This window comes from Aethalodelphis obliquidens, unplaced genomic scaffold (genome assembly GCF_003676395.1).
Source record: "Aethalodelphis obliquidens isolate GAN/ISIS:26980383/991018 unplaced genomic scaffold, ASM367639v1 scaffold40, whole genome shotgun sequence".
Classification (NCBI taxonomy): domain Eukaryota; kingdom Metazoa; phylum Chordata; class Mammalia; order Artiodactyla; family Delphinidae; genus Aethalodelphis; species Aethalodelphis obliquidens.
This window is the reverse complement of record NW_020837984.1, coordinates 14,931,606-14,950,481: the sequence shown is the minus strand read 5'-3', so window position 1 is coordinate 14,950,481 and position 18,876 is coordinate 14,931,606. Positions and strand designations below refer to the sequence as shown.

General features: G+C 42.0%; 2 protein-coding genes and 1 pseudogene across 4 annotated transcripts; 2 read left to right on the top strand and 1 right to left on the bottom strand.

Moving 5' to 3' along the window:
• Positions 1 to 2,329: 2,329 nt before the first annotated feature.
• Positions 2,330 to 8,184, top strand: TIMCC (TIM double twin CX3C motif chaperone). 2 transcript variants are annotated; one of them, XM_027131944.1, is made up of 4 exons: positions 2,394 to 2,480; positions 3,126 to 3,305; positions 3,404 to 3,544; positions 6,581 to 8,184. In XM_027131944.1, the coding sequence occupies exons 3-4, from the start codon at positions 3,410 to 3,412 to the stop codon at positions 6,767 to 6,769; spliced, it is 324 nt and encodes a 107-aa protein (XP_026987745.1). In that variant the 5' UTR covers positions 2,394 to 2,480; positions 3,126 to 3,305; positions 3,404 to 3,409; the 3' UTR covers positions 6,770 to 8,184. The 2 variants fall into 2 exon arrangements, with proteins under 2 accessions (XP_026987744.1, XP_026987745.1); XM_027131943.1 differs by lacking the exon at positions 3,126 to 3,305 and having other exon boundaries at positions 2,330 to 2,480.
• On the bottom strand, positions 4,920 to 5,549 carry LOC113633633 (non-histone chromosomal protein HMG-14 pseudogene; annotated as a pseudogene).
• A 1,363-nt stretch (positions 8,185 to 9,547) lies between the features above and the next one.
• On the top strand, positions 9,548 to 18,836 carry SNRPG (small nuclear ribonucleoprotein polypeptide G). 2 transcript variants are annotated; one of them, XM_027131941.1, is made up of 4 exons: positions 9,548 to 9,699; positions 12,887 to 12,909; positions 13,804 to 13,928; positions 18,651 to 18,836. In XM_027131941.1, the coding sequence occupies exons 1-4, from the start codon at positions 9,668 to 9,670 to the stop codon at positions 18,699 to 18,701; spliced, it is 231 nt and encodes a 76-aa protein (XP_026987742.1). In that variant the 5' UTR covers positions 9,548 to 9,667; the 3' UTR covers positions 18,702 to 18,836. The 2 variants fall into 2 exon arrangements, with proteins under 2 accessions (XP_026987742.1, XP_026987743.1); XM_027131942.1 differs by lacking the exon at positions 12,887 to 12,909 and having other exon boundaries at positions 9,590 to 9,699.
• The last annotated feature ends 40 nt before the right edge of the window (positions 18,837 to 18,876 follow it).

Genomic DNA, 18,876 nt, shown 5'->3' with positions numbered 1-18,876 from the left:
GAATCCTGAAACCTCGTTTCCTACTCCCAAAGCACCAGGAAAATAACACAAACAAGGTGTCTGAGCTTCCTAAAATGAGATTAAACTGCTTCCACCATGTAGGTTTCCAAAGCCAAATGAAGACAGGAATCATTTTTCATAAATATACTAAAGAACCATTCATTTCATATACACAAACTAGTAAGGCTGCATTACTCAAGGACTTTTAAATTCATTTTAGTGTGATTAACTGGGCTCCTAAAAGTAGGACTTGTTGGAGAGATTCAATCGGACATTTTAGAAATAAGGGGGAAAGGTGAGATATTTCAGATTGTTCTATAACAAAGAAAGTAAGAACTCTCCATGGAATATGGAAACATAAGTATAAACATTGTCAGTCATAACAGAGATTTCCTACTTCACAGTAGGAAAGTTAGCTTATGCAGGTTGGAAGTCTAGCTCCACCGATTCTAGCTTCTAAATATGCAACCTTTGGCAAATGGCTTCACCTCCCTAGACCTCAGTTTTCTGCCCTAAGCAGGAGAAAAGTGGATAATAAAGTTCTCACCTCATAGGATTGTTGTGGGTATTAAATGAGATAACCCATATAAAGAACTTAAAACAAAGGCTGGCACATTCAGTAATAGCCGGGGTCATTCTAATTCCAGAGGCTGCTGGTAGCCGCCTCTAGACTGGCTTGAAGTGTAAAGGATGTTTCAGATGCTGAACAGTGGTTTCCAGGAAGTTACCAGCCCCTGGGCTAGAGAAGGGCCTGATGCTTGAAGTCTCTGGGCTGAGTCAAGCGGCCCACTGCCCTCAAACCAGAGTTCTGCTGCCATCTAGTGTCCGGTGGCAGCAAATGCCTAAATTCCAAAGTCAAGGTCCCTTTCTTTGTGTCCCTCACTCTCTACTCCAGGTTCCAAGTCAGCAAAACCACTTGGCTTCCCCAAAACTTCACGCTGTTTCACACTCTGTTTTGTTCAGGCAGCTTCCCGTGCCTGGTATGGCATTCTCTTCACCGTCTCGTGTGCCAGGCAAAAACACCCACTTGTCATATCCTCTAAGGAAGCTTTCCTGAGACACTTGGACTGCTCACTTCCTTCTTGCCAGCCGCCGTCACCCCGTATTAGCACATCTCTTCCAACACTACCTGTCTGCCCCCTTCACCCTCACCAAGGCTCCCCTGTGGACCCTCGCCCCTACCACCGTGCCTTGTGCCTAGCACGCACCAGCTACAGTTGTCCCTTGGTATCCGCGGGGGGTTGGTTACAGGACCCACTAAAAGTCCTGACACCGACACTCAAGTATCATAGTCGGCCCTCCATATCTGCGGATGCGGAACTCAGGGATACCGAGGGACGACTGCATGTGTTTAATCAATGAATACATAGGACAGTAAAGTTGGAGGTGGAGTTGGGCATTCCTGATAGAACTGCCAGGAGCTCAGAAACAGCCCACTGTTACTGGCGTATAAATGCTTCATTGTCGATTGAATATCTGTAGCCCCTGCGTTGCTCCTTTGAGGTTAATAATTTCTCATTAGAAATAAATGCATAAACATACATCTACCAACAATCCAACAGTTCCACTTCTAGATATTTACCCAAGAGAAATGGACATCTACGTCCACAAAAGACTTGCTCAAGGATGTTCATAGTCACCACTTTATTCAGAATAGCTAATAACTGGGAAAGACCCAAATGTCCATCAACAGAGGAATGGAAAAACAAATTTCTGTATGTCCATTCAATGGAATACTATTCAGCAGCAAAAAGGAACTGAAGATAAGGCTCAATCTCAAAAGCGTTATGTTAGGTGAAGAAGCCAAACCCCCCAAAAAAGTACATAGGAATGATTTATAAATTCTAGAAAGAGAAAGTGTAATCTGTCGTGATAGAAAGCGGATCAGTGGTTGCCTGGGGTCTGGAGTGGGGAGATAGGTAGGGAATGGGCGGGGATTGACTGGGAAAGGGCAAGGTTTGTTAAAACACACCAAGGTATTTACATCTAAGATCTGCGCACTTATCTGTTATGTTAATTATATTAAATATTTTTTCCCTTTTTTCAGCAGAGACTGGCACAACATTGTAAATACTTCAATTTTAAAAAATAAATACATAAGAGGGACGGAGGGAGGTAGAGGGAAAAATGCAGTCTCGGCGCTTGCACTGCCGGCGGCGGTGGGCGGACCAGGTGAAGAAGGCCGAGAGGTGGGCGGGGACTACGGGTGGGTGCCGGAGAGCGCGGGCAGAAGGTAGCCGCCGGACATGCAGTTGCTCCTCTAGAACGCTAGGAGACGGCGTGGGCCCGGAAAGGGCTCGCCGCGGTGACCCGGGAAGAGGCGGCGAAGGGGCGGGCTCGTGCCCGGGAGTCCATGTGGGCGCCGGCGCGGCACGGAGCAGCGCCGTGTCGCCATGGCGGAGCTGCAGCAGCTCCGGGTGCAGGAGGCGGTGGACTCTATGGTGAAGAGTCTGGAGAGAGAGAACATCCGGAAGATGCAGGTAGCGGGTCGGGGCCCACCCGGGGGGAGCCAAGGCGGTCCGGGATTCCTGGCCCCTTCCCGCAGCCGTCGCACGATCCCCAGCGCCACTGCCTCCCTCCCCGCAGACCCGGGTCGGGGTGTCCCTGGGGTCGTCGCGGCGTGCTCGGAAACTCGGCTCACCCTCAGACAGAACTTCTGGAGCTTCGGCTGAGCGGATGAAATCTGTGCTCCCTCGCCATGCGCAATGCCGTCTGCCCCCAAGGCCAGGCCGGGGGAGAGGGTGTCCCCGGGGCAGGGTTAAGAAGCCCCTGGTGTAAGATGGTCAGCCTCCCCGACCTTCCCCACTTGCGCGGCCCCTTCTGCAGGTGAGCAGCCAGAGGCCCGGAAAGAGCACAGCCAGGGTGAAAGACCGGAAAGGGGACTGCGCTCGGCCTCCTCAATGGCCAGGTCATGCCCGGTTCTGTTGCACCGAACCCGGCACCACACAGCGCTGGCTTATGTGCTGTTCCGCTTTCATCTCCTAAATGTTTTGTGGCTGCTGGTCCAGCTTCCCTAACCGGATTGTGGGTTTCCCTTGTAAAGGTGCCCCTGGAGTCAGTGGACCAGTTGCTCCCTGGTGGAATGTAGGTTACTAGATTGCTGACCTCTGAACCCTGTGGTTTAGGCACCAGGTTTTCAGAGCTTGGCTTCATCTGACCCTCCACCACCTTCCCTGTCCACCCAGCCTTCGATTCAACAAGTGCCAATGAGCTAGCGGCAAGGAGGCTGTGAAACACTGCGCTAGGCACCGAGGATAATGTTCCTGTTCGTGGTTTTAAGGTCCTGATGTCTATTCTAAGGAGAGGTGCGGATATGATGCTTCTCCTAGCCTCTGTTGCACTCCGTGGTCATCTCTGTCCCGGAGGCTTTACTACCTAACCTTCCTCTGCCCTCCCCCCACAGGGCCTCATGTTCCGGTGCAGCGCCGGCTGTTGTGAGGACAGCCAGGCGTCCATGCAGCAAGTGCACCAGTGCATTGAGCGCTGCCATGCACCTCTGGCTCAAGCCCAGGCCCTGGTGACCAACGAGTTGGAGAAGTTCCAGGTGAGGAATTCCAAACAGATGACTCTAGCCCTTGATGTTGCTCTTTTGCAGATGAGAAGCATTTGTTCAAAACTCTTAGCTTTAGTGTCTTGGTTCTGTGTTAACATTTGTGACAGTCCTATGGCCAACTACTCTTTACACAGTTTCAAATTTTGGAAAAAGTCCAGGAGATTGAGTGCTGTAAAAATTTCCCATAGAAACAATGTAAAAGGGAGTTAACCAAGGGAGTTCATGACCAAGAGCCTTATGTTTTTTTCCCCATAAATATCAAATACATATGTATACTGTACAGTATAAAGCTTTCTCAAACATATTAATTCATTCTTACAACAGCAGAATCCCCAGGAAAGTGGAATGGGCCAGTCTTTAAAGCATACAGATTAGAACAAGATCCTGCCGTCATTTTGTGGATATACCCACCCAGGATGCTCCTACTTGCTACACCCAGGGGGCAGCTCTTGTGTCACTAAAGAGCGGCCATTTATATGAAGAATTATTATTGTTGACTCACCGATGCCTGACTCACAAGCCTCTATGAGGTCACTAAGAGCCCCCGAACAGTATCCCTCTCTGGAGGTATCCACAACTTCCTTTTACTCCCTTCCTCTGGATATACTTTCCTGGAACTTGGGGAAGCAGGGCCCACCTCTGAACCAGTTTTCATAGCCTGGGATTCTGTTCAAATGGAAAAATTATATCTAATGTGGTACATTTTTACATTCTGTATAAAATTCTTCAAAATTACTGACACTATAAAAGAATAACTTCTCCAAGATCATGGAACTTCAGGGGGTTTCTTTGTGTTTGACACCTTATTTTACAGATAGGGTCTTTCAAAATTTGATTCTTGAATTACTGTACAACTTTCTTCTTCCATTCACTTTTTTTTCTTTCATAATTGAGATTTTATTGGTTGTTTTGAGGATCAGTACACAGACATTGCAATTTGTACACAATTCTCAACATACGTACCAAAAACCTAAAAAATCATGTAGTTGGTGATTCTTTTCTGAACAGTTATTCCAGTGACTTTCCAGCTTAAAATTTGGGGGCAAATTTTCCTTCACAGGATATCAAGTACCAATATCTTCAAATATTGATATGCTGTTACATCGTAAGTCCCACTAATTCACAATTTAATATCACATACACTACATACGCAAATTGTCAGTCGTTCACAGCACATTAACGGTTACTAGAAGAACTGGACTACCATGACCAAAGATGTTACAGAGTGCACAGTATTCTGCCCAGGAGAGCCAAGATCAAGGGGTGAGTGGTTTGCTTTAGGAAACAATTCTACCAAAAACAATGTGGGAAGAGAAGTAATTTAAAGTGTTTAAGACTTTAATGCACAAGTGACTCCAAACTGCCGTTTAGTATGCTTTGTATTATAGGATATAAAAGCTACCCTCCATCTGTGGAATGTTAAGCTGACACCCAAGGCAATCAAAGCCTCCCATATTCAATATCCCACTATTTTCTGGTTGTACCAAAAAATAAACAACTAGCAAATGATTTCACCTCTGAAAAAAAAGCATTTACACTTAAAAAATGGGATGAGGTGGGATTCCTTCCTTTTTAAAAATGTTTCTAGAGCTACTAAAAAACTTGCATTTACAAAATAGTTGATAAAAATATTCCTTTGGATTGTACAAGAAGGGAAACAGGGACCCCTGATAGGACCAGGTGTGTGATATTAATCAGACTTGGCTTCTTTCTCTCCTGCTTCATCAGAAGCTGGGCTCTCCTCATTTTTAGTTTCTCCATTTTCTGCAGGTAAGTCTTCTTTAGCCTCTTGGTGAGCCACTTCAGCCTGTTTTCCCTTTGCTCCCCTTTTCCCTTTTGTTTGCACTTTTTTGTCGGAAGATTTATCCCTTCCTGCCGCCTTTTTTGGCTTCGTTTCCACTTTTGCAGGAGCCGGTTTAGCTGACAACCTCGCCGATCTCCTCTTGGGCTCCTCCTTCGCCGCTCCCTTGGCGGAGCTGACCTTCCTCTTAGGCATCGTCGCGGCGGGGCAGGCGCGCGCCGAGAGCCTTCGCGAAGCTGGGTTGCCTGGCCGCTGCCGCTCCCGCCACCCGAGCTGCTGGGACCCCTTCCATTCACTTTTCACTGCTCCAATCAGACTTACTTTTCCACTGTGCCAGAACCACTCTTGCCACTCCCTTCCATGGGAGTGGTCATTTCTCATTCTTCATCTTACTCAACCTACCTGCATCATTGACACAGTGGATTACTCTCCCCCTCCTTAAAAATCTGTACTCAGTTGGCCACCAGGATAGGATGGCTCACTCTCCTGGTTTTCCACCTCTCTCCCTCTCTCCTTTCTTGTTCTCATTTACTGTTTTTTTCCCTCTCCAACCTCTGAAGAGCACTGGAGTGCCCAGGGCTGTCCTTGGATCTTTTTTCTTTTCAATCTAGTTCTCTAGTCTCATAGCAAATATCATCTATATGCTGACAACACCTACATTCATATCTTTAGACCAGCTTTACTCCTGATCTCCAGATTCATGTATCCAACTGTTTCCCCCAACATCTCCACTTATTTATTTTGTTTGTCTCTCTCCCCTCACTGGAATATCAGTTCAATGAAGGCAAGAACTTTATCTGTTTTACTCATTGCTGTATTCCCCAACATTAGAAGAGTCCCTAGCACATAGTAGATGCTCAATAAATATTCGTGGAATTGAGTATTTTTCTGTAGCAAGTACAGACCTTATAAAATCAAGGTGTTTGAAAGTCTATAGTTGAGTAACATTAGCCTCTAGTTCCTTCTCACCTCCTGGAAGGGGCTTCTGTACAATTTATTCTATTATTCACCTGCTTTCTAGTGACGCTTTCCCTGGGCCCTCGTGGTGCCACCCTCTGTTTCAATCAGGACAATCCTGGTTAATTGCACGATAGTGTCACTTAATTGATCAAGATAACCCACGTAATACGTAGAAAAATACGTAGCACAGAGCCTGGCACGTGACAAGCATTTGGTAAATACAGGCCAGCCTTTCAGTTCCTCTACCCTTTTCCCTCTTGCCGCAGGACCGCCTGGCCCGGTGCACTATGCATTGCAACGACAAAGCCAAAGATTCAATTGATGCAGGGAGTAAAGAGCTTCAGGTGAAGCGGCAGCTGGAGAGTTGCGTGACCACGTGTGTGGATGACCACATGAACCTCATCCCAACCATGACCAAGAAGATGAAGGAGTCTCTCTCATCCATTGGGAAGTAGATGTCTGCTATTGGCCATCGGGGCTGAAGGCAGGAGTCTATTTAAGAAGAGAAATGGGGATTTGGGTTTTCTAAGGAAGGTTTATGAATGAGGAAATTAAGGATGGCAGCAAGTTTAAGGCCTATATCACTTGCCTCTGGACACTGGTTCCTTTGTGTTTGAAACCTAGAAAGTGAAAAAACCTGGTGCTAAAATTGGGGTCAGAGATAGCACAGGAGAGTTTTTATGAGCCTGAATTTCACGTGGCAAGTGCTTTTCCTGGCAACAGGGAGCCTCCCTTGTACCAAACCACAGCCCTCCAAGGTACCAGATTCTCTTAGTCCACAGATACCAACAGGCTGACAGGTTCATCTGACCTGCTTATGAGCTGGTGGAGTGTGAGGAGAGGTGTTTCTGTTTGTTGCCAACCTCCTGTTTACCAGAAGGATCACTACAACGTTTCCCACAAACTGGAAATAAAACAAAATCCATGAGGTCACTAATTTAGAAGGGGAAAGGGGGCTTCTGGGGATTTGTTTTGCGTGGTTTTGTTTTATATACAAGGGCATGAAGCTACTTTAAGATGTAGAGTTGGGAGAGGTAGTTTCGATAAAAACTTTGAAAGGGTCCTTGCGGATATTCATTTCTGGCCGTCAGGACGTGGATGCGCATTTCTTAAAATTCTCACACGTGACATCTTTCAGCCTGGAGACCCTGCAAAAATATAAGAAGCGCTATCACACTGGTAGGGGAAGCAAACCTTCCCTCTGACTGGCAGCCATGATGAGCCCTGAGGCTGTCAGCAGCAGAGTCAGCCGAGTGACAAGACAATCTTGCAGTGACACTCACCCTTGAAGGGAAAGGGGATTTTGATTGTGCTATATGCTAGTATTCAAGAATGAACAGTGAAAGAGGAATTGTTAGCTGCTTAATTAAGAGAGTTATGAAGTACTGGCTTTGGAAAAATCTGGTTTTCATAAAACAAAATAGAATGAAAGCCTACACCCAGTATTGCTTACTTTGCCCCCTGTGATAACAGAGCTCTGTTGAAACAATCCCTTGGCAACACGAAGGTCAAAGGAGAAAAAGTAAGCAACTCGGGCAAGCTGTGACTCCTTTAGAGCAAAAAAAGGGACAGCCCTCCGTTACCAAATACTACTTTTGCGACATGCGTTGTTCTTGCCCCAGTTCTGGCACCTTATCGTTTTGTTAAGGACCTTGTGTTTTTACCAACTTATTACTTGAAATGATAATATAGCCTGTCTGTTTGCTGTTTCAAGACTGTGATATATTTTCCTAGTGGTTTGGTTTTAAAAATACATAAGACTTAATTTTTCTTCCACTATTGTGTTTCTTTCCTTATATCTGGCCAGTGAATATATAACTTTGTCAGGATGCTTCTCTTTGTGATGTGTGAAATAAATTTAAGAGGTCCAGGGGAGTGAAAATTAGCTATATGTTATGGTTCGGATGCTTGTAAATGGGAAGAACTTGGAGGGCATGCTAGGGCACTACAAATTGAAGTCTGTTAATGTAAAAAGACAGAAACTATAAGGCTGAAAAAGAAATTCAATATCCACATCAGGTCTCTAGCTTCAACTAAACACAACAAAAACTGGAAAAGCCAGGCAGTTATGACCCCTCTAAAGAAAATGCAATGCCTGGGATTTTGAGTACCAAGAGAGTACAAAATAGATGATGGGTTTAAGACTTCACTGTCACTGGTATTTAAATAGAGTCATTCCTGAACATGAGGAATGAACTGAATCTTGTAGAACCATCCCCTACTTAAAATCACTAATGCTTTTCTATTTTGGCCTAAGTCTTCTATAATCCCAATTGTATCTGATTCGTAAATGTAGATGCACTTATTTTGGATAACTTAACTAGGAACAAGTCAGAGACCACTGTTTACACCTACACTCTTGACTTGAAAATCAATACGTCGTATTAGAGATCATTTGTGTGCTGCACTTCACGTTTTATACAGAGAGACAATGTACATTAAGTGGGGGTTTGGAGGTATTGTTAACAAGCATTGCAGGACCGACCATGGGGAATACACTTCTGGGCTCTAGATTCAAAGTCTTGGAAATTGAGGCCCAAGCACCCTCTCTTATGGTGCAGAGGTCACTCACTAACTGAGCTGTTACCAGAACCCTAGACTTAGCATGACATTCTCCTGTGGGAGTACAGGCAAACCTCCGAGATACTGCAGGTTCTGTTGGAGACCACCACAGTGAAGCAAATGTCTCCATAAAGCAAGTCACACATGAATTATTTGGTATGATCGCAGATCACCATAACAAATGCGATGAAAAAGTTTAAAATACTGTAAGAATTACCAAAATGACACAGAGACACCAAGTGAACAAATGCTGTTGGAAAAAGAAAAAATGGCACCAAGAGATCTGTTAGACTCAGGGTTGCCACAAACCTTCCTTCCGTTTAAAACAAAAACAAAAACGCTGTATCTGCAAAGCACAACAAAGGGCAGCGCGATACGTGGACATATCCCCACACATGCAAAGAAATATTAGGGGCCCACTCCTCTAGAGCTTATTTTCATTTGGTACATATGAATAAGATACATGTTGCAACCCACAAAGACACGGCATTAACCAGGTTCCTTCCGAAGCTAGAGGCGCACCCCGATTTTACAGACGGGAAAGAACGGGGCTCCCGAAGGTCCCATCCCTCCGTCCTGGCCAATCGCTGGCGGCGCAACCGGAAGCTTGGGACTGATCGACACTCTCAGGCCTTCCCTAAGTATCGCGAGGTGAAATGGGAAAGCGGCCGACAATCAATTGGCTAACGGGATGAGTGACGTCAGACGCAAAGCGCCGGGCCTACTGCTGGAGCGAGAGCGACGATTCGAGTTCGGTTTGGAGGCGTCTTTGAGGTCCTCGAGTAGACATCATGAGCAAAGCTCACCCTCCCGAGTTGAAGAAGTAAGTATGTGTGAGGGCCGTGCCCAAATGGCAGCTTATTTGTGTGCCTCGGGTTCCTTAGGTCCTCCGCCGTTCCCGAGAGTGCGCCTGGCGTGCGTCTTCTGGTCCGTGGCCGACGAGATGCGGGCCGGTGTCCCGCGCTTCGGGGCCTAAGACCCGCTCAGACGTTAGCATTTCGGCCCGGTGGGCAAGGTTACCAGAGGCAGCAAGGCGCGTCCGCCCGCCGAGTTGCATCCCAGGCCCGAGCTCCAGGCCCCGTCTCCCGCACGCTCTCGCTCGTTACTTGAACATTTCGAATGCTACCCTTTGTTGAACATCTTGAGTAGCATCATGTTCTAGATAAGGTGGCTGGAGAGTAATTCTGTAAGGAACTAAGGAGATGGGTGGAATGGAAGTGTTCGATAGTATCTGAGGAATCAAAAGCCGCCTTAATCTTAGAGTGTGTTTGTAGCTGTTTCTTTGAGCTTTAACTTAGAAATCACATTCCTTTTTCTTGTTTTCTTGTTCTTAGGTTAAACTTGAGTGTCGTGTGATATCTTGCTCTGTTAACAGAGCTGTGTGAGAATATTCATTTTTTCTAATTGGAGAAGGCTAGGTTGTTTGGGGGGCGGGGGTGGGGTTTGAACCCAGTAAAGTCAACTCAAAGTAGGATATTCCTACTTTAGATAAGGCCCATTTTAAAGTTTTAGCGTCCTCAAACACTCTTGGTTGAACTGAGCATGGGCCACGTTTCCTAAGTAACTTCTCTGTCTTGTTTAGTTGGATAGCACAAAGGATGGAAAATTGGTCCAAGGATCAGTTTGTGAGGCAGCCAGCCATCTGGTCTGCCATGTGTACAGTTCATTTATTATCAGCCCCATAAAGAGTCAGTCTTAAGGAAAAGTTCATATTTAATGATTTTACACTTAAATGCACATTTGTATTGAAGCCATCTTTTGTGCAAAAACTCGTGTGTACTTTAGTTGGATCTGTTATAAATTTAAGACAATTATTAAATAAGCCTAACATTAAGAAAAAAAATTATTGCTGTGAAAATGCTTGTCCCAGTTATCCTTTTATTGGTGAGCTGGTAAAATCTTACATGTCCTCTGGCTTCATCAGGAACTGGTGAAATGGTAATTATTTTTTAACAGAAGGACCATTCTCTATTTGTAAGGTTTCCTTTTTGATTCTTAAGACATTATTTGAGAATTTCAGAGGATGAAACTAGTTTTAATACCTTTCTCTTCTTATCTCTAGATTTCATGAATTGTGAAATCCTGGCAGGGCTGCCTCCAAAATGACTTAATTTTTTTCTTCCTTTAATTTCTCACAAATAACCATCTTTTACACGTTTATACCATCCTCCTGGTTTAGCATAACTCAGTGGTTCTTAACTGAGGGGATGGGAGTCTGGTTCTATCAGCATCTAGTAGGAAGAGGCCAGGGTTGCTGCTAAAACTTTCTACAATGCACTGGATATCATGCAACAACAGAATTATCGGGCCCCAGATTTCAGTATGCTGAGGTTGAGATACCCTGGCCTAACCAAATTCTTAGTCCTGCTCTTAAAAGTCAATGCCAGGGACTTCCCTGGTGGCGCAGTGGTTGAGAATCCACCTGCCAATACAGAGGACACAGGTTCGAGCCCTCGCCCGGGAAGATCCCACATGCCCGGGGCAACTAAGCCCATGTGCCACAACTACTGAGCCTGCGTGCCACAACTGCTGAAGCCCACGTGCCTAGAGCCTTTGCTCCACAACAAGAGAAGCCACCGCAATGAGAAGCCCCTGCACCGCAACGAAGAGCAGGCCCCACTCACCCCAACTAGAGAGAGCCCGCTCACAGCAACAAAGACCCAATACAGCCAAAAATAAATAATAAATTAATTAATTAATTTTAAAAAAAAAGTCAATGCCAGAGTAGTCTTTTTTTTCTTCCAGTTTTTTTGAGATATAATTGACATACAGCACTGTGTAAGTTTAAGGTGTATAGCATAATGATTTGGCTTACACGTGCCACAGTAGTCTTGCCATTGGCTGGTTCTGTTGCAATAACTTATTGCTGTATACATAACAAAGTCCAGATTTCTTGACCCAACATTCAAGCTCCTCCATCAGAAATCCAGGCACCAAATATTACACACACTAACATTTGAGTGCTGTGTTCTCCAGCCAAACTGAACCATTTGATTTTGCTCAAACTTTTTCACTGCTGTGACTTTGGAAATTTTACTTAACCTTTCTGAGCCTCAGTTCCCCATCTATTAAATGCTGATACTTATTATTAATTTGTATGTATGTAATTTATAAAAGCCATCATAGGATTAAATAAGCTCATGTGTGTTATATTTGTTTTATATAACATATCCTATTAAAATAGATTATTTTATATATCATACTATATCTTTTTATTTGTAAAAACCTATCTTCTTATACCTTCCGTCAGCCCCTTTCTCTCATTTATCTTTGAATTCTCCCATGATATATATTAAAATTGAATGAAATTTCATATTTTTTAACCTATAACTGGAAGAGGTAAAAACTGGTTTGACTACATGTCTTCATATTCTCATACTACCCTGCTGAGATGGAATTTTCTTGTTTAATTCAGATTATTTAAAACTTCAAAATATGCATTTATTTTGCTAAAGCATAATTATGTGTTGAAGACTATCCTGAACACTTAAGATTGATGTTTAATATTAAATAAAACAACACTACGTATTGTCTCCAATATAAAATAAAATAAAATACCTGTTGGATTGGGTATAGTTTGATTACCTTCTGGTTTCTTCACAACTTTGTTTGGTTTTAGAAATAACTAAAAATATAACCAAATCTTTGTTTTTCTGTTACGGTTGTAAAATCCTGTCATTGAAAGTTAGGTCAGTATTGAACAACAAGAATGGTTTGTAATTCACATCAGTATAAAGATGCAATTTAATGTACATTAATATATTGTAAATCCATTCCATTTTTGTTTATCTTCCCTTCCCAAATCACATTGCTCGGTTAGTATAAGTACTAACTGTGGTAGCCCATCACTCTCTCATCCTTTACCACAGTACAGTTTTTACTCTTTTAAATTTCATTATTCCTATTGTGTATATTTTAACAGATTATCCTGACTATACCTACTTTAGTGCTTACTTGTGCTTAAATTTTTTTAATTAGTTACATAATCTTTACCCCTTTTGCTTTTTCAGATTTATGGACAAGAAGTTATCATGTAAGTCTTTTTGGTTTTTTATTTTCGGGCCTTTTTTTTTTAATATTAAATTCCTTTTTACATGTGCCTTGGCGGTATATAATGTTTGAAGGAGCAACATTATAAAAATTCAAAGCACACAGAACCTCTAATTCATATCCATTAATTAAGCAGGTTTATCAAAATTCTAACTAGACAGTTTTATTTACTTAATTTCTGATACTTAGGAAGTTTCACAGTACTTTAGACTCTTCATTATTTCATATAAGTCCTCTCTCACTTTGATAAAATTAACAGTATTTTCTATTTTCTATTTGAAAACTTAACTTTTTTCCTTTAAACAAAGGACAGACAAGGACTAAAATCTAACCTATACAGTACTCGAAGTATATAGGGGTTAAGACCATGGCTTTAGGGGCGAGCAGCCTTCAGTTTGAATTCCAGCTGTACCCCACAGTAACTGTATAATCTTGAACCAGTTATTTAAAAATGCTATACTTCAGTTCCTTCATAAAAAGTCAGGATAATTCTACTTCATAGGATTCTTATAAGTTTAAATGTGGAAGTAAATGTAAAATGTTTAGCCCAGTGCTTGGCATATAGTAAAGATAGTAGATTATACATCTCAAATACCTGGGTTTTATCTCACCTAGTTTTTTTAATTTATTTGGTTGCTCTGGGTCTTTAGTTGTGGTGGATGGGCTCCTTAGTTGCAGCAGGCGAACTCTTAGTTGTGGCATGCACGTGGGATCTGGTTTCCTGACCAGGGATCAAACCTGGGCCCCCTACATTGGGAGCGCAAAGTCTTAACCACTGTGCCACCAGGGAAATCCCGATCTCACCTAATTTTTAATGAATAGTTTAGTTGATAATTAATGGTCAGTTTTATTAAAATGTCTTTTTCCCTTTACACAGTGAAATTAAATGGTGGCAGACATGTCCAAGGAATATTGAGGGGATTTGATCCCTTTATGAATCTTGTGATAGATGAATGTGTGGAGATGGCAACTAGTGGGCAACAGAACAATATTGGAATGGTGGTAAGTAAAGACACAAGATTTCTCTTAAGAGATTTCATTTTTCTTTTGGAATAAGCATTAACGTCCCTTCTATCAAACTCTTGGGTTAGACTGAAGTTAGGCAAATTTCAGGCAAGATTAGACATTCCATCTCCCTTTTAGTTTAATTTAATGACAGTTATTCAATTGTGATAATATCCCAGTTACCTGTAGGTTAGATCCGAATCTTACACAGAACCCACTGAGGTCCTTAGACTTGAAATGGGTGTTAGAAATCATTTTTGAGCTTTATTCTATAATAGAGACACATACTTGTTCCTTCATTAGAGCAGTAGTTCTCAATCTTAGTTGTATTTTAGAATCAAATTAGTCTGGGATGCAGCCTAGAGTTTTTTAAAGTTCCCCAGATGAAATGGTACAGATGAACTTATTTGCAAAGCAGAAATAGAGACAAAGATGTAGAGAACAAATTTATGATTATGGGGGCCAGCAGGCAGGGGTGATTTGGGAGATTGGGATTGACATAAAAAAAGCACTGTGTATAAAATAGATAACTAATGAGAACCTACTGTATAGCACAGGGAACTCAATACTCTGTAATGGCCTCTATGGGAAAAGAATCTAAAAAGAGTGGATATATGTATACGTATAACAGATTCACTTTGCTGTACAGCAGAAACTAACACAATATTGTAAACCAACTATACTCCAATAAAAAATTTTTTTTAAAGTTCCCCAGGTGATTCTAATGTAAGGCAAAGATTAACCAGTGATTGAGAGCATTTACAATCAGTCATTGAGGAGTCTTTTTAAAAGCAAGCAAACAAAAATTATGCCTAGAGTCCACCTCAGAGCAATTGAAACTGTATCTCTAAGGGTGCTGCTCTTTTTTTTTGTTAAAAGATATTGTGTAATTTTAACGTGTAGTGAGGATTACTGCTTATCAAACTTTAACATGCCATGAATTCCCAGAAAATCTTGTTAAAATGCAGATCCTAATTCAGTAGGTATGGGATGGAACCTGAGATTTTGCATTTCTAACAAGTGCCCATTTGATGCAGATCTGCCAGGTCACAGATCACACTTTTGGGATTTAATTGTATATATAATTAACCTAGATTTTCTGGTTTATCACACTCAAAAAGTAATCAAGGTAAAAGTTGCAAGGGATACAATGACAGCCATTCACATGGAAGAAAACAGGAGGAAAACAGATGCTGACTTCTTAATCATAGGAGCAAACGTTTCTGCATTCAATAGGCCATAGTGGTATGACTACTGAAGAAGAGTTGTTGATGTTTGTCAACAAGACCCAGACTTTGAATTCCACTCTGCCCAACACAGGACAGTATACCCAGTAAGTGTTAAGTCTGAGTTACCTGGGCAAGGTGAATCAAAACAGACAACTTAGCTTTAGCAAATCATTGAGCATGCAGACCTCTAAGAGGTGGTAAGAGTTCCTAATCATTAGCCATGATTTTGCCTCACTTTTTAAAGTTTGAGCAGTAAAAGGGTATAATTTTTTAATCACCCTTTCCAAGGCTTGTGTTATTGCTTATTTCAAGTGTATTTCCATTACTGCATTTTGAAAAGCAAATCAGTAGTCAGGGTTAGAGAAACAACTTGGAATCTCTAGCTATGAGACTCCCCGCCCACCCCCACACGTTTCATGTAAACCTGCCTTCTTTCCAGGTACAGTCTCCTTGAGCTTCTGTTAAAAATGAATAAAAGTATGGGCAAATCATTAGCAGCAGTTTCTTATAAAACAGTTTTAAAATACCCCAAGATTTCCCCCTAGCCATTCCTTTTACAGATTAGGAAATCTTCATTCTAATAGAGGGTAGATTAGGATTTTGGTTCATATCTGAACAAATTTGCTAAAAAAGGATTCAAGAAGGAATTGACATCTAAAGTTCTTAACTTGGGAAGATAACTTTTTAGAGAATGTGTGGCACTTCTCGAAATTTTTATCAGAGAAGGAATTGAGCCTAGATCATGGATCTTTCTCGTAATTTTCTCCCTAAATTTTGATGGGCTTAATTTTCTTTACACGGAAATTGGTTAAAAGCAGTGTCCTCCCAAGTCATTCAAATAATGAGCACCTACTTACCGTGTTAGGCAGTCTGCTCCTCCACCTATGATGGGGGTTGTGTGACTAAAAATTAAAGTCTTGTGTTAGTAGGTGCTAATTCTTGTGGCTGAGTTCACTTTGAAAATGAAATAATGATAATATATCAATTGTCTTTAAAAAAACAGTCTAAAGAAAATGGAAGGATGGCTTTTCTAAGGAAAAGAGGGGAAACCAGTTACAGTTTTGTTTTTTCACAAGTTGTTTGGCTAAGGAGACAGTTACGTTGGCGTCATTATTCCCTTGTCCAATCAGTGACCCATTGAGGCCATTGAAATTACTTAATAGTATTAAATTAAGAATAGTATTAAGAATGTGTGTATTCTGAAGGGGGTGGGGTAATTTGTTTGGGGGACCTGTCAGGTGGATAATTACATAATAGTGTCTCGACTAGCCTCTTATCTTTTGAGACATCCCCAGAGTAGTCAGTAGCATCAACTCTGTCTTATTTAAGATTCTACTCCACTCAAAGGTTCCCCTAAGAATGTAGTAAAAATTGTGTCTTTTATTGATGCTACATATTTCAGGTGATCAGGCTTTGTGCTTCTGTAGCTCCATATTATGTTTGTATTCTTTATTAGGCAGTTGTGCCCTTGCAGGAGACTTTAAAAGCCTGAGCAACACTTTGCCAAAACTTAGTATTGAAGCCCAACAAAGGAGCAATACGGAATTCGGGTTCCAGTTTGATTTGGAGAATGGGGCCTCGAGCACAGTGGGGAAAGAGGTAGAGCACTGCACAACAGAGGTGTTCACGACAAACCTTAACTGTGTATTATGTGAGAAGGCAAAGAAGTGTGTGATACCATTTTAGAAAATGTTGATGAAAGTAGTGGTTTTGTTTTTTAATGATGGCAAAAAGGAAAAGCCCACAGATCTGAAAATCTTAGTTACCTGAAATAACTTCTCTCCACCACCCTCCACGTCTAGGGAAAGTGTCAGAAAGGGACAAATTTAGGAGGGAGCTAGGAAAGAAGCCTACTTGTTTTTCATGCTTTTGTCAATGAGATGTGATGGTCATCATCTGTTGCACATAAGCCAGCAGTTTAAAACTCTTGAGAACTAGGTAATCATGTTGTTTAGCTTTCTTCTTTTCCTAACTTCTAAGAAGAGTAAGAGTCTGTAGTTTCCTTCAATCCCCATTGTCATTTTCAGGGCCTTGTTCTCTTTAATGCAGCTCTTTAATTCTTTGCCACCTTCTCACCATACTCATTGCTGTTTGTCTCTGCCAGGCTCCAAGACACTTGCCCACCTGTCACGTTCCTTTCCAGTCTGTCAGCTGCGGTAATCACGTGGAGGTTCATTTGTTTACTTAACAGTACTTACTGAACCTTGTGTGCCACAGCTTAGGCACTGGGGATGGTGCACCACGCAAAGTCCCTGCCTCATAGAAATGACACTGGAGTGAGGAAGATAGTAACTAATAGTGTATGTAATAAATAAAGCGAGCAGAATGAGAGGAGAAAAGAACCAGTTACAGCGATAGTAAACAATAGTGTATGTAGTGAATAACGCAAGTAGAATGAGAGGAGAAAAGAACCAGTTACAGCTATTTTTACACCACCTGCCTACAAGCATAGCTCCACTTTGATCTTACTCAGAATGCCTCCATTTCTAATAAATCGTTCCACATCCCTCATCCCACTCCTGTCCTTTTCACCTCTCCAGCTCTACTTGAACTGATCTGTGATTGCATTGCCTACAGTCCACCAGGCGCTCCTTGTTTTCATAGTCCCCTTCCAGTTGGACTTATTTTTCTATCCCTCTTTACCAGCCATTACCAGCCATTTCACCTATGCTGTCATGAGTATCCTGGCTTATCTTTTATAGAATGGCTACTATATCAGGCACTGTGCCCCTGGGGCCTTTTCTTTATAACTTTTCTTCCTGCCTCTAAGTCTCCCCCACCCCCATTCTCTTATATACGCTTTTGCCAAAACATTCCCCCAGCTCTGAAACTGTCACTGGTTCATTGTTGGTTTCATGATGCTTTCCAAACACTTTTAGGATTGGTGTTTGAGGCCTTTTAAGATTAGGTGCGAACTGTCTTTGTTGACCACTTCCTTCCATAACCGTTTACTTTATTCAGATTAGATTTTTCCTTATCCCCTTACACTTTTTCATCTCAGTTCTGTCTAGAATTTCCTATCTTCCTGTCAAAATTGTACCCAATTTTCAAGACCCAGCTAAAATGTCATCTTCAGAAATCCTCCTTTTTCCAACTTTCATCCTGGTTTGTTCCCTCAATGATCTTATACCCCTAAACTGATTGATGTATTCTACTGTACCTATTTTTCCCACTAACTTATGGATCCCTTAGGGGCAGGGATGGGCATGTTCATCTGAGTCCTGCAGTTTAAGTGAAATGGGTCATTGGAGACTGGTCTCAAAAAGGTACTTGTTAGCCTTCAATCTAGATGTGCATCTCATTATGAAGGGCTTAGTGGCTTCATGTCATTACAAGACTGGAATTATTTTGTGTTCCTGTGACCAGGAAAAAAGCCTCACAAACTACCGAAAAACCATTAATGATTTGATGAAATCAAATCATTTTGATCATCATTGATATGTCTGTTAAATGAATTGTGTTCTTTTCAAATTCATTTTCTCTTTCTTAGGTAATACGAGGAAATAGTATCATCATGTTAGAAGCTTTGGAACGAGTATGAACAATGGCTGTCTTCACCAGAGAAATCAACTGCTTCCACATGTCCTCTCTCCACATTTTACTACGATGAAAATTGGGTCGTGTACATTTTCTTACTGAACTTTTTTGTTAAATAAACTTCTGTAATAGTCAAAAATGCTTTCTCAGCTGTTCTGAACATAGAAGATTTGCTCTTA